This window comes from Suillus bovinus (assembly GCF_016758785.1).
Source record: "Suillus bovinus strain UH-Sbo-P2 chromosome Unknown EDB93scaffold_54, whole genome shotgun sequence".
Taxonomy (NCBI): Eukaryota; Fungi; Basidiomycota; class Agaricomycetes; order Boletales; family Suillaceae; genus Suillus; species Suillus bovinus.
In genome coordinates this window covers 112,105-128,502 of record NW_024542110.1, presented here as the reverse complement: position 1 = coordinate 128,502, position 16,398 = coordinate 112,105, and the positions used below count along the sequence as shown (strand labels likewise).

General features: G+C 47.7%; 8 protein-coding genes across 8 annotated transcripts; 4 read left to right on the top strand and 4 right to left on the bottom strand.

Annotated features, from left to right (window-relative positions):
- Nucleotides 1-656: 656 nt before the first annotated feature.
- EDB93DRAFT_1253104 (uncharacterized protein) lies at nucleotides 657-2,423 on the top strand (the record flags this gene model as incomplete). Its single annotated transcript, XM_041453396.1, has 14 exons — nucleotides 657-780; nucleotides 834-869; nucleotides 924-943; nucleotides 1,005-1,019; nucleotides 1,074-1,112; nucleotides 1,171-1,199; nucleotides 1,258-1,271; nucleotides 1,311-1,417; nucleotides 1,447-1,474; nucleotides 1,526-1,585; nucleotides 1,643-1,777; nucleotides 1,833-2,064; nucleotides 2,113-2,167; nucleotides 2,223-2,423. The coding sequence occupies 14 exons, from the start codon at nucleotides 657-659 to the stop codon at nucleotides 2,421-2,423; spliced, it is 1,095 nt and encodes a 364-aa protein (XP_041304952.1).
- A 597-nt stretch (nucleotides 2,424-3,020) lies between these two features.
- Nucleotides 3,021-5,036, bottom strand: EDB93DRAFT_1253103 (guanine nucleotide binding protein, alpha subunit; the record flags this gene model as incomplete). The annotated part of the gene is made up of 8 exons (XM_041453395.1): nucleotides 3,021-3,070; nucleotides 3,124-3,157; nucleotides 3,220-3,352; nucleotides 3,403-3,457; nucleotides 3,520-3,882; nucleotides 3,930-3,982; nucleotides 4,038-4,774; nucleotides 4,842-5,036. 8 exons carry the CDS (start codon nucleotides 5,034-5,036, stop codon nucleotides 3,021-3,023), a joined length of 1,620 nt encoding a protein of 539 aa, XP_041304951.1.
- EDB93DRAFT_702996 (cyclophilin-type peptidyl-prolyl cis-trans isomerase) lies at nucleotides 4,941-6,150 on the top strand. Its single transcript, XM_041457158.1, has 6 exons — nucleotides 4,941-5,169; nucleotides 5,225-5,260; nucleotides 5,323-5,361; nucleotides 5,408-5,569; nucleotides 5,623-5,835; nucleotides 5,900-6,150. Exons 1-6 carry the CDS (start codon nucleotides 5,167-5,169, stop codon nucleotides 5,948-5,950), a joined length of 504 nt encoding a protein of 167 aa, XP_041304950.1. The 5' UTR covers nucleotides 4,941-5,166; the 3' UTR covers nucleotides 5,951-6,150.
- Nucleotides 5,947-7,563, bottom strand: EDB93DRAFT_702937 (F-actin-capping protein subunit beta). Its single transcript, XM_041457157.1, has 6 exons — nucleotides 7,081-7,563; nucleotides 6,832-6,945; nucleotides 6,682-6,764; nucleotides 6,369-6,613; nucleotides 6,212-6,313; nucleotides 5,947-6,161 (listed from the first exon to the last, which is right to left on the bottom strand). Exons 1-6 carry the CDS (start codon nucleotides 7,299-7,301, stop codon nucleotides 6,045-6,047), a joined length of 882 nt encoding a protein of 293 aa, XP_041304949.1. The 5' UTR covers nucleotides 7,302-7,563; the 3' UTR covers nucleotides 5,947-6,044.
- On the top strand, nucleotides 7,057-9,357 carry EDB93DRAFT_703106 (uncharacterized protein). The gene is made up of 3 exons (XM_041457159.1): nucleotides 7,057-7,563; nucleotides 7,631-8,338; nucleotides 8,384-9,357. The coding sequence occupies exons 1-3, from the start codon at nucleotides 7,474-7,476 to the stop codon at nucleotides 9,215-9,217; spliced, it is 1,632 nt and encodes a 543-aa protein (XP_041304948.1). The 5' UTR covers nucleotides 7,057-7,473; the 3' UTR covers nucleotides 9,218-9,357.
- A 1,292-nt stretch (nucleotides 9,358-10,649) lies between these two features.
- EDB93DRAFT_1241985 (uncharacterized protein) lies at nucleotides 10,650-11,928 on the bottom strand (the record flags this gene model as incomplete). Its single annotated transcript, XM_041451952.1, has 8 exons — nucleotides 10,650-10,805; nucleotides 10,858-10,998; nucleotides 11,051-11,183; nucleotides 11,242-11,335; nucleotides 11,390-11,416; nucleotides 11,477-11,633; nucleotides 11,698-11,814; nucleotides 11,875-11,928. 8 exons carry the CDS (start codon nucleotides 11,926-11,928, stop codon nucleotides 10,650-10,652), a joined length of 879 nt encoding a protein of 292 aa, XP_041304947.1.
- Nucleotides 11,929-12,222: 294 nt separating this feature from the next.
- EDB93DRAFT_1106146 (uncharacterized protein) lies at nucleotides 12,223-13,401 on the bottom strand (the record flags this gene model as incomplete). Its single annotated transcript, XM_041447583.1, has 2 exons — nucleotides 12,223-12,419; nucleotides 12,480-13,401. 2 exons carry the CDS (start codon nucleotides 13,399-13,401, stop codon nucleotides 12,223-12,225), a joined length of 1,119 nt encoding a protein of 372 aa, XP_041304946.1.
- A 1,009-nt stretch (nucleotides 13,402-14,410) lies between these two features.
- On the top strand, nucleotides 14,411-16,331 carry EDB93DRAFT_702531 (uncharacterized protein). The gene is made up of 3 exons (XM_041457155.1): nucleotides 14,411-14,824; nucleotides 14,880-15,214; nucleotides 15,275-16,331. The coding sequence occupies exons 1-3, from the start codon at nucleotides 14,723-14,725 to the stop codon at nucleotides 16,227-16,229; spliced, it is 1,392 nt and encodes a 463-aa protein (XP_041304945.1). The 5' UTR covers nucleotides 14,411-14,722; the 3' UTR covers nucleotides 16,230-16,331.
- Nucleotides 16,332-16,398: the final 67 nt, after the last annotated feature.

Genomic DNA, 16,398 nt, shown 5'->3' with positions numbered 1-16,398 from the left:
TCGCGCACCCTTGAGACATTGTAGGTTGTTGATCAAAGCAGAGAGCGAGGAGGTGCACATGGGGCCATACATGTTACATACTGAGGACAACTAAATATGCGAAGGGGGTTGTCGCCGGCTCAGAGGTCAGTTTACTACTGGCTCTGCTTGGATCTCCCCTACATTCTGTGTCTGATTTTCCGCCGTTAGAAAGTAGCCTTGCTGAGTGACATTCGAAAGGGTGTTACGCTCTTCAGGCCCAGGCGGCCCAGCGTAGCGAGGCGGCTGACAGGTGTCGATGCAATCTCGCCGAAAATTGAGACAACAGTCAGACTAATATCACACTTACTTCTAGAACCCCGTTCGACACATGATTTTAGGCAGTTCAACTAATTCACGTGTAGCAACAAGATCTGCATGACGAACGCCAGCGGTGTTCCACGTTGCAGCCGTTGCATGGGCGTGACTTATGACCGACCGCAGTTTCTGACTGTTTCTCGGCCCATGTTGTTGTCTGGGGACTCGATCGGCCGGGTTCTACCCGACGTCGTGGGAAACTACTTACTCTCGTTTAATACAGGAACCAATGTCTTCAGAATCATATGTATTTCCGGACTCCTCAGGCTTGGCGTACTCGTTCAGTGTCCGCCATAAAAGCCCTGTCGTTTATCACATCGATGGCCCTACTACATCCCCTCGTCCGCCATACGCTATCCTTGAATAATAGTATGACCCTGGTCTCAAACGATCCTAGTTGGTGGCCGATCATCAATTCAAATCGTGTTTCTAGCTATTTTACGGGTACGTGGAGACCGGCTTGAATGATATCTCGATCTCACCTTGGCTGCGGTCAGTAGTTGCCAGTTCTGCTGGAGTGATATACGATTTGGGTGAGCAATATGATAACTTCAAGAATCGCCCATTCATTTTTATGATATTTCTAGTGCTGACATTGGGACAAGAGGTGGGTCGATGCTATGGGTCGATGCTATTATTTGCAGTCATCTCATTCTGAAGGGTATCAGGTTGAGCTTGTCTGGGTGAGCAGAGTCTCTAGTCAGAGTAACAACATGGAAATTCATTCGATTTGGCAGACGCAACGCTGGTCCCTGATGTCCATTCTGTATCTCAGCGTCTGTCGATTGCGTTATAATTCCGCAAATTGTACTGATTTGATAATATCTTACATAGGTGCGATACCTTGGCGTAGTGTACGCTACGTATGTTTGGATGGTCAACCATTTAGTGTTGTGCTAATTAGCAATCTCTCGCGATCAGCATCCAGATTCTTGGTATGTCATCCCGTTCACCGTGTTTGATTCTTACCAAAGGCACACTACTTACAGACAGTGTTCCGACGATCTCGGTCACAGATGTAGTGAGTAGTCTGCATCTATGTTCATTACTTCTATACTATCAACCATACTCCGATGTAGGGGTAAGTAAGATGATTGACCAGCCTGTTAGTTCAATATACTGACTATCGCAGCTGTGAGTGTGTTTCGATCTGAGTCTTCAAGGCTGATTGCTAACTTGGATTTTTTAGGCCACGTCATTTATAACGCGATTATTTGGATGACTCTGGCCGTAAATGTAATGCTGTGTAGTGAGTATCGCCTCTGCAATATTCTAGTGACATTGCTTGACTGAAACACCATCCAAGTCATTACGCTGACTCGGTTATATGCTATGTACCAGCGATCCAGAAAGATGCTAATATTTCTTGTGGCCTCCCTCCTAACTGTTAACATCTCCAACGGAGTGTTACTCACAATTGGAATGATGCGTGCTTCAGCAGGTAGGCTTTAGTGAAACACTTAAATACCTCAGGCTTATTGACGGTTACTTACCAGAGGAGCTCATTCTCTTTGGCACCTATCAGTGCACTATTAGCTACGAGGGAGATGTCCAAATTTTAAAGTCCACACCTTGGATACTCACCACTGCATGGGAAGTTCTTGCGTTGTGCCTCGCAGGCTGGATTGCTGTACGCCACTTCCGTGATCTTTATCGACATTCAGCAGGAGGGATTATTGGCGATTTTGTGACGGTGCTAATGAAAACACACGTGGTTTATTTTTCGAGGTAAGCCCATAAAGTGAATGCGTTGTCTTTTCCACTGAAGTTGCACAGCTTTGTTGTTGTTTCTTTCTTCTGGCTCGGTGAGGTTTCTCCGACGTTCACAACGGTATATCGATCTATCACCATCCCTGGCATACTAGGATGATTCATCATTTCTATAGGACCCGTTTTCCCTCAAAACTGAGATTTACCGTGGATTTCTTCAAATTATCCTGGTTGTGCAGTTGTTTGTGGTAGGACCGCGCCTGATCCTTAGCGTTCGGCGTTATCGCGCCGAGCTCATGACCAGCTCCGATGCAGGAACGGGCGTAGTTTCAATTGCTTTCCAGGAGCGCAGGCATGCGTCGACTAGCAGTCTATAGCACGAGAAATGTTCGATGCAATCAACATATGTCGGGTCACCCTGCAGACTGAATGTCTAGTAACCATATTCTCATGTAGTAGGGGGCAAACTCAGTTGTGCGTCCCCACGCATCAGTGACATCCGTCTACAGGGCCAGTAAATGACGACCACTTGGCATCAATTTCACATCATGGGGCATAGGTGGAGCCAATGAAAACATTGGGCATATCTAATGGGCCTTAACTATATATGCGCCCATACGTTATCCACGGGGCAGACCTTAGCTAAGAGGGTGACTTATACGACTTCCTGTACGTGTACAGTACTTGATGGGATATCACGGCGAGCAACAAGAACGATGATAACAGACTTGTCACAAGACAAAAGTAATACACTTTTGGATGTTACAGACAACATAACAAAATGGTCTGAGGAAGATGAAAGTGCAACATAAAACACGAATAATATAAGAGTAAAGGATAATGTACGTGAGACAACGGAAACAAAGTAGACGCGATCATGTATGAAAAAGCAGTTCGACAAGAAATCATAGCAGGTCGTGGCAAAGTTGGACAATATCATTATGCGCTGGGTATCGAACGTAACATCGAGAAACTCAGACGAGCGCGGCAGATTGCAAGTATCCTCGGAAAATAGAGTCTCGTACTGCATGATGGATAAGTTGCCGAAAAGCGGTGGTTAATAATTTTAGAACGTACCGTTTCCTATGATGCTTTGGGTTGCTTTAGTATCCTGAGCGACCGCCAAGGCATCAGTCGGTGTTAGCGCTGGACGGGCATGAAAACATAACGTACGACAACATTTGTCAAGTGCGTGTATAGCACACGTCTGTTTTCGTTATTTCGTCTGTGGACTTGGAGAAAGTGGGCACGGAAGTACTGTACAACCGACTCGTATTCGTTTGGACGGTCGCCATACGAGAGAATGCTAAGGACAGCTCCGTAAGCGCGTTGCGGACCAGAATCACGGGAACTTACTATTTTGAGACAGATAACCCTCTTTCAAGCTTCTTTCTTAGGATATCGGTCTTGTCTGCGGTGGGTAGATGGTATTAAAAAAAAACATTGTGTGACCGCTAGTGTGAGACAACGCACTCAAGAATAAGACTAGATGGACCTTCTTGAGGAGCTGATTGGAGCAGATTTGTGTGAAGAGTTGCAGCGAGTCGTCGATACGGTTGGTGCGAGGATCTTCCTCGAGGTACTGAGAAGGTGCATTGAGGTATGTGAAGATACCACGAACAGCGGGTGCTGAAGCTCTCACCTGATCAAAAGCACTGATTGGGCTGACAAAAATTATGGCGTTTGCGTCGTCAAAGTACGGTACCCAAGAATGACGTTGTCCTCTGGCGCCACCAACGTCAAAGAGATGCCACGTCACAGTCTTGCCGTGAATGTCAACGTCGAAAATATGCTCAGCAACACCCATAGTTTGGATGCGTGCGTGAAGAATATCGTCTATGAATCGGTGAGCACAAAGACATTGTCTCGACGAAAACGCGCACCAGTGGACGGTACATAATTCCGTGCCGAGATACGTGAGATGTCATTCAGGAAACTGAGCAAAATTCCGTTTTTAAAGAAGAGGAAGATGCATATATGCGCATACTCACAACTCTGACCACTCATCTAGCTTTAATTTTCGGCTAGTCATCAAGGCACGGACAACTTGGTTCTCCCACAAGGTCCTGATATCTTCCCTCGACTGTTCCAACATTCTTGCGACATCATCCACAAGAGGGTCAGCATCGATAACTGATAGAGCTGTTCCAGGACGCTCAATTGTCAGTTCGTCCTCGGATGAACTGGGCTTTGGCTGCCTGCGGAGTAGCTTCTGACCTTTTTGGATGGTCCTCGCCTGCCATCCGCTTCGAACGTAAACTTCGCCTTTGCCGGACCCTGATACAGAGACACCTCCACTCAAACCATCAGCAAGCTGAGGTTCAGTATTTGTGAGTGGTAAAAGCCGTCGCCGGAGATCAGATATCGCAGTAGATCCCCGAAGGGGACTAGACGCAGTTGGACTAGTGGGTGACGTAGGCGACGGTGGCGAAAGGGCTACCCCGATTTGTGAACTGTGTATACTGGGTGTTGCCGAACTCGAAGCCCGAGTGGGAAGGTAATCACCGAGTTCTTGACGCTCGAGAGTGCTTTGAGAGTCGCTCCCGTCATCGATATCGTCCCAAGCTTCTAGGGTTGTAAGGATCTTTTTGATAGATCGCACGACATTAAAATATACGACGGTTCTCCATGACATGCGCTCGCTTTCAAGAGACGCAGGGCTGTACATGAGCTGGAACTGCTTTTGCAGTGTTGATTTGCCTGATTCAGCTTGGCCGAGGAGAAGTAACTATCGTACACGATGGTGATCAGTTCCACAACCCAATCCTGATATTAAAAAAAAGACTTGAAATGACCTTGACATCACTTTTGGATTTTTTCAACCTTTCCCTCTCAAACCTGAGTTCTTCGTCTATCTGTTCTGAGATTCGACGCGCTTCGGCTTCATTCTGCAGCCGAATATGGCGATCTGAGTCTGATTCTTCTGGAGGAGGCCGTATAGCAAGAGACAAGGGATCATCTTGACTGCGAATGGAAGAAGTTCGTATCATCGTGGTACAGAGACAAGAGCAGAGTAAGACAAAACGCCGTTGATATTACTTATGCGAAGAATAGCTTCGAGAGACTATTAAAGACCAAGATAGTCACAGCCCGTCGCATCACATTGTCACATTGTCACACATGGTAATTCATCCTTCTCCATCATCAACGGATATACTTACTCATAGCTTTCTTATAGTCTGTAACGCTCCACACAAGCCACGGCGAGCTCAAGGTGCGCCCATATACGCCCAACTAAAATCTCTGCGATTCATCCGAAAATTTTGGGTAATCCAGATCGAGATATTCTGCGAGGCTGTCCCCAAAACGGCAGAGGTATAAAATTGCTTCCGTTATCTCCTCCGAGCCTGACAAGTCCTAGAACTTTCTTGCCCTGTGCGCTTCAAATTATTATGACAATTGCATATTTCACCGCAACATCAGAGGGTTCATGATCCAAACGGGCGACCCTTCTGGCTCAGGAAAAGGTGGCCAAAGCATATGGGGAAAACCCTTCGAGGATGAACTGCGGTCTACTTTGAAGGTACCGAATATCTTTACCCGCGCAAATGGATTTTTACCAATCATTTTTGGTAGTTCAACAATCGTGGTATGGTTGCCATGGCGAACTCCGGCCCCGACACGAACAAGTCGCAATTCTTCATTACCTATGCAAAACAGCCTCATCTGGACAACAAATATACGATTTTTGGCAGGGTTATTGATGGTGCAGACTCTACACTTGACACCATGGAACGTGTCCCCGTGAACAATAAGAACAGACCGCTTTCCGAGATCACACTGACTCATGTATGTTATCCCTGGTGGATCAGGCAGCAAGCGTGCTGATAGGGTCTTCTTTGATGATCATTAGGTGACCATTCATTCGAACCCCGTTGCGGACGCTCAGTTAGTCCCACGTTGACCCTAAATATGAACCTTCGTTTGTTTAAGCGCAAACTGCAAAATCGTCACATCGGATGAATGTTCTTTACTCCTACAGAACATCTCGGGGTATGCTAACGCTTGATAAAACCAACCAGCTCTTTCTGTAACTCTCTTTGTCGTCGCGCTTTTTCTAGGTCATCCATGCTTCGGAGATCGTAAACAATATCGCGTGTTTTCCCGAAGTACACCTGGGCTTATGATCAGGTCCTGAAATGTCCGAAGAAAGAAATTTTCGTGCCTCTTGAAGAAGATTTCTCATTTTCATTTCCATCTCTTCGATCATCTTTCCCGTGTTCGTAATGTGTGAAGTCGATTCATGCACAGGCCAATCCTGCTCAGTCTGCGGGAAGTGAAGATGTGTGACAGCCCACATCAGGTTAGATGGGGAAGCCTACCTGTCTCGTCATGCTTCCACTTAAAGTGATTTCCCCCGACGACTTCCATCCTTGCTCGGAAGCCTTTTTTTCGGGTTCGCCGAGACCGGAGGTTTCATCAGCCTTATTGTTCTGTTTCGTCACGAGCTCCAACATAACGGTAGATGTGAGCTTATAGTGCGCTTGTCTTCCGCGTTCTGCGGTCTCGAAGACGTGGATCGAATCCCATGAACCTGAGGGCTCGTCAGGGCTTGTGGGTGTCATTGCTAAGGTACACGGAGTTAGAGACATGATCTTAGAACGTTGAAAACACAGGTATCAGCCGGTTACCTACTTTTCTTGAGCAACACAACGCCTGCAAAACCGCCATCTTCCAGATCCCAAAGATAGACAGAAGACACGCCGCCTTCGTAATACCTATCGTCAAGATTCATTAGACATGTGCGAAGATTCACTGCAAGCCTGATCTATGTATGACACGTACAATTCGCGATATGTATCGAACGCCTCATTGGCGGCAATCTCAAGCTTGCGAAGCTTCGGCGTTGGTGCGGTACCATCGTCTATGGGAGGGTCATATTCATTCGACCAAGGTGACCTGAAGAAGCGCATTAGTATGCGATGAACATCGTCTCGGATGCATGAAATAGGACTAGAGCCCTTGCCGCTCCACGAAACCCGACTTATGCAGTCACCTTGAACACATTCACCGGAAGCGCAGCAGAAGACTTACCGATAACTATCACCGTCCCTATTGTAATCGCATGCAAGATAATCCTTCCCTGTGGTTCGGTCTGTCTTAACCTTCAGAGGCTGGTCGACACTACCTAGAAGATCATCTGCATAGTCTGGGCAGATCTGTATGAGCACGTTCACGTTCTCCTCGACATTGGTAGGCGGAAGACGACGCATCAGATCGAGCATTGAATCAACTGGGTCTGGCCCTTCTGCCATGTCGGGCTGCTCTGTGGACGGTCGTATGAGCTTAAACAGAATAATTGATAAACGATCTTGAAGGAAACTGGCGTTCCACCATGTCGCATCTGGATTCTGAACAGCATCCGGCGGCAAGCCAAAACAGGATGTCAGCCTTCGCAACTCTTCAAAACCAACTCAAACCACAACAATGACGATTGAATTATTCTCGCTTCCTACAGAGTTGACATGGCACATCCTACTAATTCTTGACCCGAGAGAAATTTGTCGCTGTGCAATGGTCAGTTGTTTCCCGCTATTTCACGCTGCTTCGTAGATGAACTTATTACTTCTGGTTCCAATGTCAGACCTGCAAAACCTTCTGGAATATGATCCAGAATTCTGTACATATTCAATACAAGCTTGAGCTTTACGCTCAGGGATTCACCGAGACTGCTACCCTGGACTTGATCGGTGTCTCCAGAAGAATGTCCTCGCTTAGGAATTTGGCATCTTTGTGGCGGTCCGGCTTGCATTTGAACACCATCCTGGAAGAACGAGTGATGATCTCCACCTTCCCTGAACATCCTTCACTACCATGGCTACGATTCGGTATGAAGTGTGGCATCTTGTGGATGTTGATACAGGGCGGTCTCTTCATCAAGGACTATAACGCAAATACCGACCTTTCCTGTACGTGGGCCATACATGACTTGTCCTCTCAGCACCGACCGGAATTTCTTACTATGGACCCCCTGCAAGATCTTGTGGTTATTGTCTCCTTGCCTGGTGTTGTCACTGTCACTGTAACCAACGTCGAACAAGATCATCATGCCTTTTGGGTGGAATGTCGGTCAGCTTCATCCCAGCATCTCCACCCGAATTCTGTCTGTGCTTCCTTCGAGTGCAAACATACCTTTGATATCTGTGGCGTGTACCGTGTCAATGTGATTGGAGAACCTGTGATCTATGGTGATCATATATTTGTCTTCTATTACACAGAGAACAAATTTTATGGACCTACGTCTGCCACGTTCATGCAAGTCGTTAATTGGAGAGAGGGATTCGTGAAGAGTGTGAGTGCCTTTGTACTACAGAATTCTGCCACTTAGTACAAGCAGTATCTTTTGCTGGATTATCAACAAGGCTTTCAGCATCAAATTCACGTAGTCGACCAACGGACGATTATTGTCATCGGCTTAAGCTTTATAACCGTGCACACACTACAGGATTCCGATGGGTCACCGCAGCACAGACTTACGTATCTCCTTCCGAAGCGCCACCATTTATCCTTGCCATTCATGATTGTTCATGCCAGCCCATCGTTCGGCAGCACAGCTCCTCGCACAGATCTTATGCCCGGCTATGTGCCCTCTTCAGAGTCACAAATCATCGTTTTGGAGCTTATCTCACGACCGCGCAAACTGTCCGTTATTCTAGTCATTGATACGGTGATCTTCTCGGGAACGGCTCTGCAATCAGAAACACATGTCAAAATTCCCTGGTCCGACTGGGGACCCCAGCATACGTGCTGCTTTCCGCATGACCCAAGCTACCAAATCAGCGTGTTCGGTAGCAAAATGGCTTATACTCTCCCTCAAGATCATCCCGCTGAACCTGGACAAAGGCTGCAATCACTTCCCACCGCGGGTCACTTCTATGTCCATATCTGGGACTTCAATAATCGAGCGATTGCTCATTCGGATACTCTATACAATTTCGGCTCACCAGACCTTCTCATCCGTAAGCCTGGTGGGGTAGCTCAGTCGTGCTTTGATGAGGAAATCATTTCGAATCACCGTTACACTGCTACCGTCTACCGGACTCCATTTTCGACACAAGGCTTTCATGAATTTTTTTTGGAACAGGATAGACTTGTCTTGACCTCGGTATGTTTTTTTTTAGTTGTGAGCACAATGATGATTCAGTGTGGCCATACTACAGGTGCGACCTGATACAGTTCATATTCAGGTTGTCTCTCCTGTACAGATGGAGGACGGGTTGGACTCTACACACTAGAATCAATTTCAATAGCGAAGGATGGACAAGTCACCCTGCCTCATGCCACCAGTCTTGTGTAAATTAACATTAACGCCGAATCAGACCGTTTGTATTTGCATGAGTGGTGCACTGGTGCTTCAATTGCTCCTGACCTCGACCTTGGCGGGAGACGACGGTCCGATCAAAAGCAAGTCCAGTCCCTTCAATTTCGTGCTTTACTTTGCAGATGACGGTCAAATTCGCTTGCACAGAAAATTTGATGTACGAAATTGCAGGATACGGCGTGTGCCGTCATCGTCGACAGCATCCCGCCGGATTCCCGCGGCAAACGGTAAGTATGACACTATGTACACACTCAACTGCGATTTACGAAATTGAAAAGCCCTGCCCTGAACTTTCCCTGAATTCTGCTCACCAGTCCGACTTTCTCCTGCAAGGGACGTTTGTCGCTGCACAATAGTCAGCTGTTTCTCCATTATTTCATGCTTCCTCCCATGGACTAGACCGAGTTCTGGTCAGACCTGCAAAACCTTTTGGAATACAGCATCGAAACGTTGAATACAAACTTCAGCTCTAGCTAGGCCTAGCTACACAAGACATTAAGCTGGACTCGTTTTCAGTAAGATGTCTTCAAGAAAGAAGCTTAAGGAAAGAAGTTGGCATCATTGTGGTGGCCTGGCTTTTATTTAAACACTGTTTTTGACGAAGCAGTGTTGTTGATACCATGCATAATCGGAGTGCAATGCATTTGGCCCGTACTATGTTCATTTTGTGAACAGACCAACATTGAAATATTGTGGTGATCGTAAGTTTGCCTTCGTTTACGTAGAGGACATGAATGACATACCCGTGTCTAGGTGGCGAACAGACTATCATCGCGAGACTTGTTCGCAATTAGAAGACATCGATGCGCCGCCTCAGCGCTCCGCCCCAATTCTTCCTTCCTACAGAGTTGATATACCACATATTGCTTCTCACTCCAAGGGATATTTGTCGCTATGCAATGGTCGGTCGTTTTCGTACTCTATGCTGCTTCCTAGATTAATTTACTTCCATGCCCAGTACCAGACTTGTAAAACTTTTTGGAATGTGGCCCAGACAATACAAACTTGAAATTTATGCTCAGGGCGTGAATAAGATCGCTACCTCGAATTCGATGGGTCCTCTGGAGGATCTTATAGTCCGACGTGGCCGAACTGTATTTGCGACCTGATAAAATTGATATCAAAGTCGTTTCCCCTAATATGGATGTTGGGTCGGATCTCACAAATCAGAATAAATGAAGCGAGCCAGGATGAACACCAGGTCCCATGATTACGGTCAGCTGTTAGATACCCTTACTAGATAGTTATCTTCTGTGCAATGAAATATGGCAGCAGACATCGCCTACACAGCTGCATTATCATCATCCTGCTTCTTATCTTGTACGCGCCCTGCCCCCTTTTCAAATCTTTCCGGTTCATTACGCGCATTCGCCAACTCCATAACGTTAAATTTTTGAAATCGATAATAATCTTCAACGATGCTCATGCCAACGGTACTCTGCCAAAAAAAATATATCAAAAACGCATCTAAACCGAAACGCAGCACGGACCTTGAAAACTTCTACCAAAACGAACACATCAGGATCGTCCAGGTCGACGGTATAATTTGAAGGCATGCATTTAGCTACTTCTTGGATGATCTCCATTCGCGTCAGCGTATTGTGGTTGCGCACGCGCAACTCAATCTTGTACTGAGTTGTGTATTCAATAGATTGCGAGCGTCGATTTGTTTTGTATGCGTACCTTCCGAGCCCTCGGGGACCCTTCATTGTTCTCTGGGGCACAGTACGCAGCGACGGTTCGACGGCATAGGGAGTTGAGCTCTGGGATGTTCGCAACGCATGTGCCGGAGACTGGTGTCAACCGATGCGTGTATCTGTCAAGCCCAATGAGTACGATCAAAGAAGCCGCATACGGTGTATGGTTTCTTTTACTTTGTTCTCGTGACCCCTGTTATTTGAACGTTTTCTACGTGTTTCATCACAAGTTTTACTGGGTCCACGGGAGGTTTACATGACATGAAGATTACTGAGTCGATTGAACAGTCAGGATACGTGTGAGGTAGAAGGCGTGTGCTCGTACCACATTGTGTGTTTGTCAGGCAATTAGCTGGTCCTCGCACCATCAGCTGAAGAAATGACTCGGAACAGCAAAGTGGGGATCACTTACCAAACCGTTTCTCCACTTTTGGCCGTTTCAGCGCAGCGACCTCTTTTGCAATCTGCGTCTCCAAGTCATCTTCTTCACTCCCATCCGCATCTGAGCCATTATCCCGATCATTAACAGAGGAGCCATGCCCTTCAACGGGCCACATGTCAGCAGCTAGCTATCAGGGATCATCACCATAAGTTCGCGTGCGAGAGCTTGGTTGTGACGGAGAAAGACTTTACTGATTCAAACAGATCGTAGAGCTCGCCGACCGTTCCTTTTTCTTTTCCCTTTACGCATGTTGCCCATATTCCTGGTCCTTCGATCGTTCGCTTTACCCAGGTGGGTGATACCCCGTCCTGTTGAAAGTCTATCGGTATCATGCTGCGAGATCCGGAGGGTTTGTTGATTGTACTCACTGATCGGTACTTGCGTTTGCGACCATTAGAAGGGCCGCTTTGTGCTTCAGCCATTTCTTTGGATGGAAATCCAGAAATTCGTTCGAGATGCTGAGATTTCGGAACCGTTTCTGACGTGCCTGGCAGTCTGAGTGAAAGGTCACGTTCAGGTACCGCGCGCCTGATGAAGACAAACATATGCTCCGCTTCCGCATGGTCCTGTAGACATTTGCAGACAGCCAATTACAGGTTATATATTATACATAATGAAGCGAGTCTGATATAATAAGCGTCCAACTCTGGACCCTTGCAAGACAACGGACTTCGACCTATAAATACTATGAGGCGTCGAGTGTCGTTTATTTTGAGCTACGATTCATCCTCCTCGTCCTCCTCGTCACCATCCTTTGCTTCACCACCAGTCCATTTACGTTCCCATAGCGGGGGAGGAGCGTCGGGGTGACGCTGTAGTAATGGATGATCAAGGGGGAGGGCACTTCTCGCTACCATTAGGCGCTGTTTGAAGATATCATGCTGTGACAAAAGCTCTGTGATGTAATCGATAGCTGTAGGGCAGGATTAAAATAAATACGAATCAAAAGCAGAGATGAGGTTTGAGGACTGACTCCTTGACAGCACAACATGTTCGCTTTTTGGACCGGCCCTGCCGTCGACCTTCTCACTGTCGTCGTTTGAAGCCTTCCCTTTGCACCGTCTTCTGCCAGCTTTCTTCCCGTTCGCTGCTTCTTCTTCTTCTTCCATTGCCTCAGCCAACATGGCTTCCCGTAGAGACGGGACGATGTCGCACAAAGCCTCATAACCCCTTCTTATATTAGCTCTGCGCTTCTGCTCCGATTGTATATGATTTGCTTTTTTCTGGGAGGGTGATAGGAGCGTCGATGCTCTACCAGCGTCACTCGCAAATTGTTGCGATGTAACTGATGACTGTCTCCGCCGTTTATTGGAGACATTGTGATCCAGTGGTGGGGATCGTTTATTCGACAAGACCGGTGCAGGAGTGGTATGGTGCGTAGAGAAGGATGTAGCTGAGGAAGACGGGTCGATAGGAGACTGACTCGATGATGAAGATGATGTGTTATCGAAAGCAAACGTTTTTGCTCTAGTTCTGGTGGAGACTGATAAAGGATCCGCAGTTCGTTGGAGAGGGGGTATGTGTGGGCGATTGCGGGAGGGCATGAGCTGGGAATGACCTGTGGTGGCGTCATTACCGTCTACGCGTCGTTCTCGACGAGTAGAATAGAGAAATGACAAAGAGTTTGGCTGTGACTGGGAATGACGGTGAACCGGCAGTTCCGTCGGAGACTCGCGAGATGAAGGAGAGCGAGCGAGTGGATAGCGCCATTTATCCGTATCGAGTGACATAAGGTCTTTGGTTGCTTGAGCCAAGGCCTCTCTTCCATGCGCTGGAGGCATATGCTCGTGTGAGACTTCTAGCTCCATGTTCCATGCCGCTGAAAAGTCGGTAGTGTCAAGTGACGAAAGGAATTTCTGGAAGGCATGTGCCTCAGTAGGTGTTAAAAGCGACATATGACTCTAGTCGTTGTTGAACGAGGGTGAGGACTTTAGGGAAGAACACTTTTGTACTTTGGCGAATTTAGTAGTTCGTACCAGATGATGAGAGTTGAATTTAAAACCATCGCAAAGCTGAATTTGCTGTTACGGCCAGTTCGGGATTCATGAGACAGGTGGCTGTGCTTCCCCATGGGATGTTGCCATTCTTGGTTCTGCGAAAAAAAACTATACTAATTGTGCACTGTACCTACCGGTAAGCAGATCCCTGACGCCCTTTTATGAATCACGCGCACGGCCTGTTATGAAGACGATGTAGCTATATGTAGTACTAGTCATACAACCTTGTTATATATGCATCGGTACAGTTTCGGAGACGATTGCAATGGAACTTAATGTTGCGGCAACGGGTAGTAAGTACTCGAGAGAGAGAATAAATCTGAAACAAAGGTACGAGGAAGGGGAGTACCAGAACGCAATGTCGATGGGAGGTTTATACTCGAATTCATGTCACTGTCTCATTGGTGCTTCAAGCTTGATGCTCGGCCGTAGTTGTCATGAAATGAGACATGTTGCGTGTCCTAGCCAAAACGAGTCCCGACCATCGCATAAACGTCTACAACATTTATCCGGGGAAGGTATAGCAAGTACTTACTGGAATACTTGACCTACATCAGTAGGATGCTACTAGGCTTGCTTAGCTTGAACTTTCCTGATAGTTCCGTTGCCACCGCGAGGGCTTCTGTTCCCCCACGTTCCGTTTCTTGTCATCGAGTGCGCGTTTGATAGGAAATGTGCTTACCAGGGAGATTTTGCCGACTCGGCTACACCCCGGCCCCTGGCGCAAGCGATGTAAAGCGATGACTAAATGTGCTAGAGCTCATCGCCGAAAACAACGAGCAGGAGTCTCGGGTGAGTGACCGGTATGAACTCGGTTATTATCATCTCGGATCTCGTTCTGCGGCGGCTGCCTTGGGGCCTTGATAGCATGGATAAGGAATGATTCATGATGTAAGTGGATTAGATAACCTTGGCTTAGGCTATTCGGGGTCGGCTTCGGTAGTCCGAGTCGGACTATACAAGGGCTATCGGCCATTGGCTGTCGTCGAGACTAACCATGATGACCACCACGTGTCTAGTCAACACAATAACCTCAAACCCGGACCGTACAAGAAATCCTTGTTTCACGGTTCAAGTCCAGAACGCAATTCCAGGGTCTTCATGATGCTATCTATATAAGGGCTTTGTGCGCCTGATTGATGGACTAGGACTTCTCATGCCAATCAGATAGCGATAACAACCCTTCAAGTCGAGAAACACTAGAAAGCAGCCCTCATCAATGAGTGGGGAAGCAGAGCTAAGAGTGACCTTTTTCCCTCCGCTCTATCTTCAGAGAAGAATATGGGTGCTAGACATTCTTCGCCGCGAGCAGGTCACCGAGGTCAGTCAGTCGTCACTCTCGAATCGTCGAGTAATCAATCTCATCTCCTACCAAGATCGTAGACATCGGGTGCGGGGAGGGTCAGCTACTCGCAGTTCTCTGCCAACCTGCACTTTGTCTTCCCCCTCCCGACCCTGGCGTATTGGCATATCCTAGCGATGCGACTTCAACCACACCCGAACCAGGTGATCTCGACCTCCACCCGACGCGCATCACCGGCCTCGATATCTCATCTCACGCACTTGCATCCGCGATCGAAGGTACTTCCCCCGCTGCCGCAAACGCATCATACACGCGATGGGAACCACTCGGAGTAAACATTTGGCACGGCGGGCTCGAGATCTTCAACCCACACTTTGTCAATGCAGAATGTATCGTCGCAACAGAGGTGTATGTCTATTCTATTCTGTGCTATCATCGTTTTTTTTCCTCTAAGACATTCACCTCAAGAGTTGAACACCTCCCAGAAGCAATTCTCACCGATTTCGCGCCCATGATCTTGGGCGTGTACCACCCTCGCTTGCTTCTCGTCACAACCCCATCTTATGGGTTTAACGCGCGTTTCAGCCCACCTGGCTTGACGAACACCGCCACTGGCTTCCCCGATCCTACGAAACGCACAGACAGGGTGTTCAGGCACCACGACCACAAATTCGAATGGACCGTCGAAGAGTTCCAGGAGTGGTGCGCAGGCATCGCGCAGGAATGGGGATACGATGTGGATACGACGACTATTGGCCGTGCACAGGAGAAAGATAAGTGGGGCCGGGATGAAGAGCTAGGAGGTGCAAGCCAGGTTGCTGCCTTTAAACGTCTTGAAGGCGAAGCTTGGACTACGATACGTGACGAAAAGAGCACCCAGATGAAAGAAAGGTCAAAAAACCAACAAAACCATCGTCTATTGAAAACACACCACTACGATGCGCATGTTCGCGCAGGAAAACGAGGGTCAGCCGAGGAGATCGCCAAGGCTGTATCGGACAAGTTCGAAGAATGGGACGAGGGTGAGCTGCGATTAGAGGAAATCTGGTTTATAGAGGAGATCGGAGCGATGTGTGGCGGGTGGTTCGAAGTTCTTATCGAGGCTATCGAGACAAGTGCGAAGTTTGATCTCCAAAGAAGCAAGGGCCAGAGAAGGGGAGATTGGCGGGTGTTGCTAGTCGGAGGCAGGCCTGGGAAGAAGAAGAGGACATCAGAGTGGGCTCCAGAAGAACCGGCGGATGATTTGTTTGAGGAAGTCCTGCAATCGGAAGGATATCGTTCTGATGACGACCCGGGATTCGACTGGGGAAGTGGTCTGTATTCTTCAGACTCTGGCGTTGATCTTCTGTGGGACACGAGCAAAGACGGGAATGCATGGGGGAAGGAGTCTGCTTGGACGGGCGAGTCTTGTGAAGACGAGTAGGAGCAGGTGTAACTCTTTGTCTGCAGCTTAGCATCATGATAGACCAGAATGAGCCCGGGACACAAGACAAGTGTAATTCATTGGTAATAAATGCAGATCGGTTTGCCTAAGAGCATCTTCCGTTCCTCAACCTTTCGATTCAGCACACAGCTTTCCTGCGCTGACACAG

Coding starts and splice junctions, on each gene's coding strand:
- EDB93DRAFT_703106 (XM_041457159.1), top strand. CDS start 7,474: ATGACGATTGAATTATTCTCGCTTCCTACAGAGTTGACATGGCACATC. Junction 7,564..7,630: donor AAATTTGTCGCTGTGCAATG/GTCAGTTGTTTC, acceptor TTCCAATGTCAG/ACCTGCAAAACCTTCTGGAA. Junction 8,339..8,383: donor GAGAGGGATTCGTGAAGAGT/GTGAGTGCCTTT, acceptor TAGTACAAGCAG/TATCTTTTGCTGGATTATCA.
- EDB93DRAFT_702531 (XM_041457155.1), top strand. CDS start 14,723: ATGAGTGGGGAAGCAGAGCTAAGAGTGACCTTTTTCCCTCCGCTCTAT. Junction 14,825..14,879: donor GCCGCGAGCAGGTCACCGAG/GTCAGTCAGTCG, acceptor TCTCCTACCAAG/ATCGTAGACATCGGGTGCGG. Junction 15,215..15,274: donor TGTATCGTCGCAACAGAGGT/GTATGTCTATTC, acceptor ATTCACCTCAAG/AGTTGAACACCTCCCAGAAG.
- EDB93DRAFT_702937 (XM_041457157.1), bottom strand. CDS start 7,301: ATGGCAGAAGGGCCAGACCCAGTTGATTCAATGCTCGATCTGATGCGT. Junction 6,314..6,368: donor GTGGAAGCATGACGAGACAG/GTAGGCTTCCCC, acceptor CACTTCCCGCAG/ACTGAGCAGGATTGGCCTGT. Junction 6,162..6,211: donor TGAGAAATCTTCTTCAAGAG/GCACGAAAATTT, acceptor TCATAAGCCCAG/GTGTACTTCGGGAAAACACG.
- EDB93DRAFT_702996 (XM_041457158.1), top strand. Junction 5,261..5,322: donor CAAGCCACGGCGAGCTCAAG/GTGCGCCCATAT, acceptor TGGGTAATCCAG/ATCGAGATATTCTGCGAGGC. Junction 5,570..5,622: donor AACTGCGGTCTACTTTGAAG/GTACCGAATATC, acceptor CATTTTTGGTAG/TTCAACAATCGTGGTATGGT.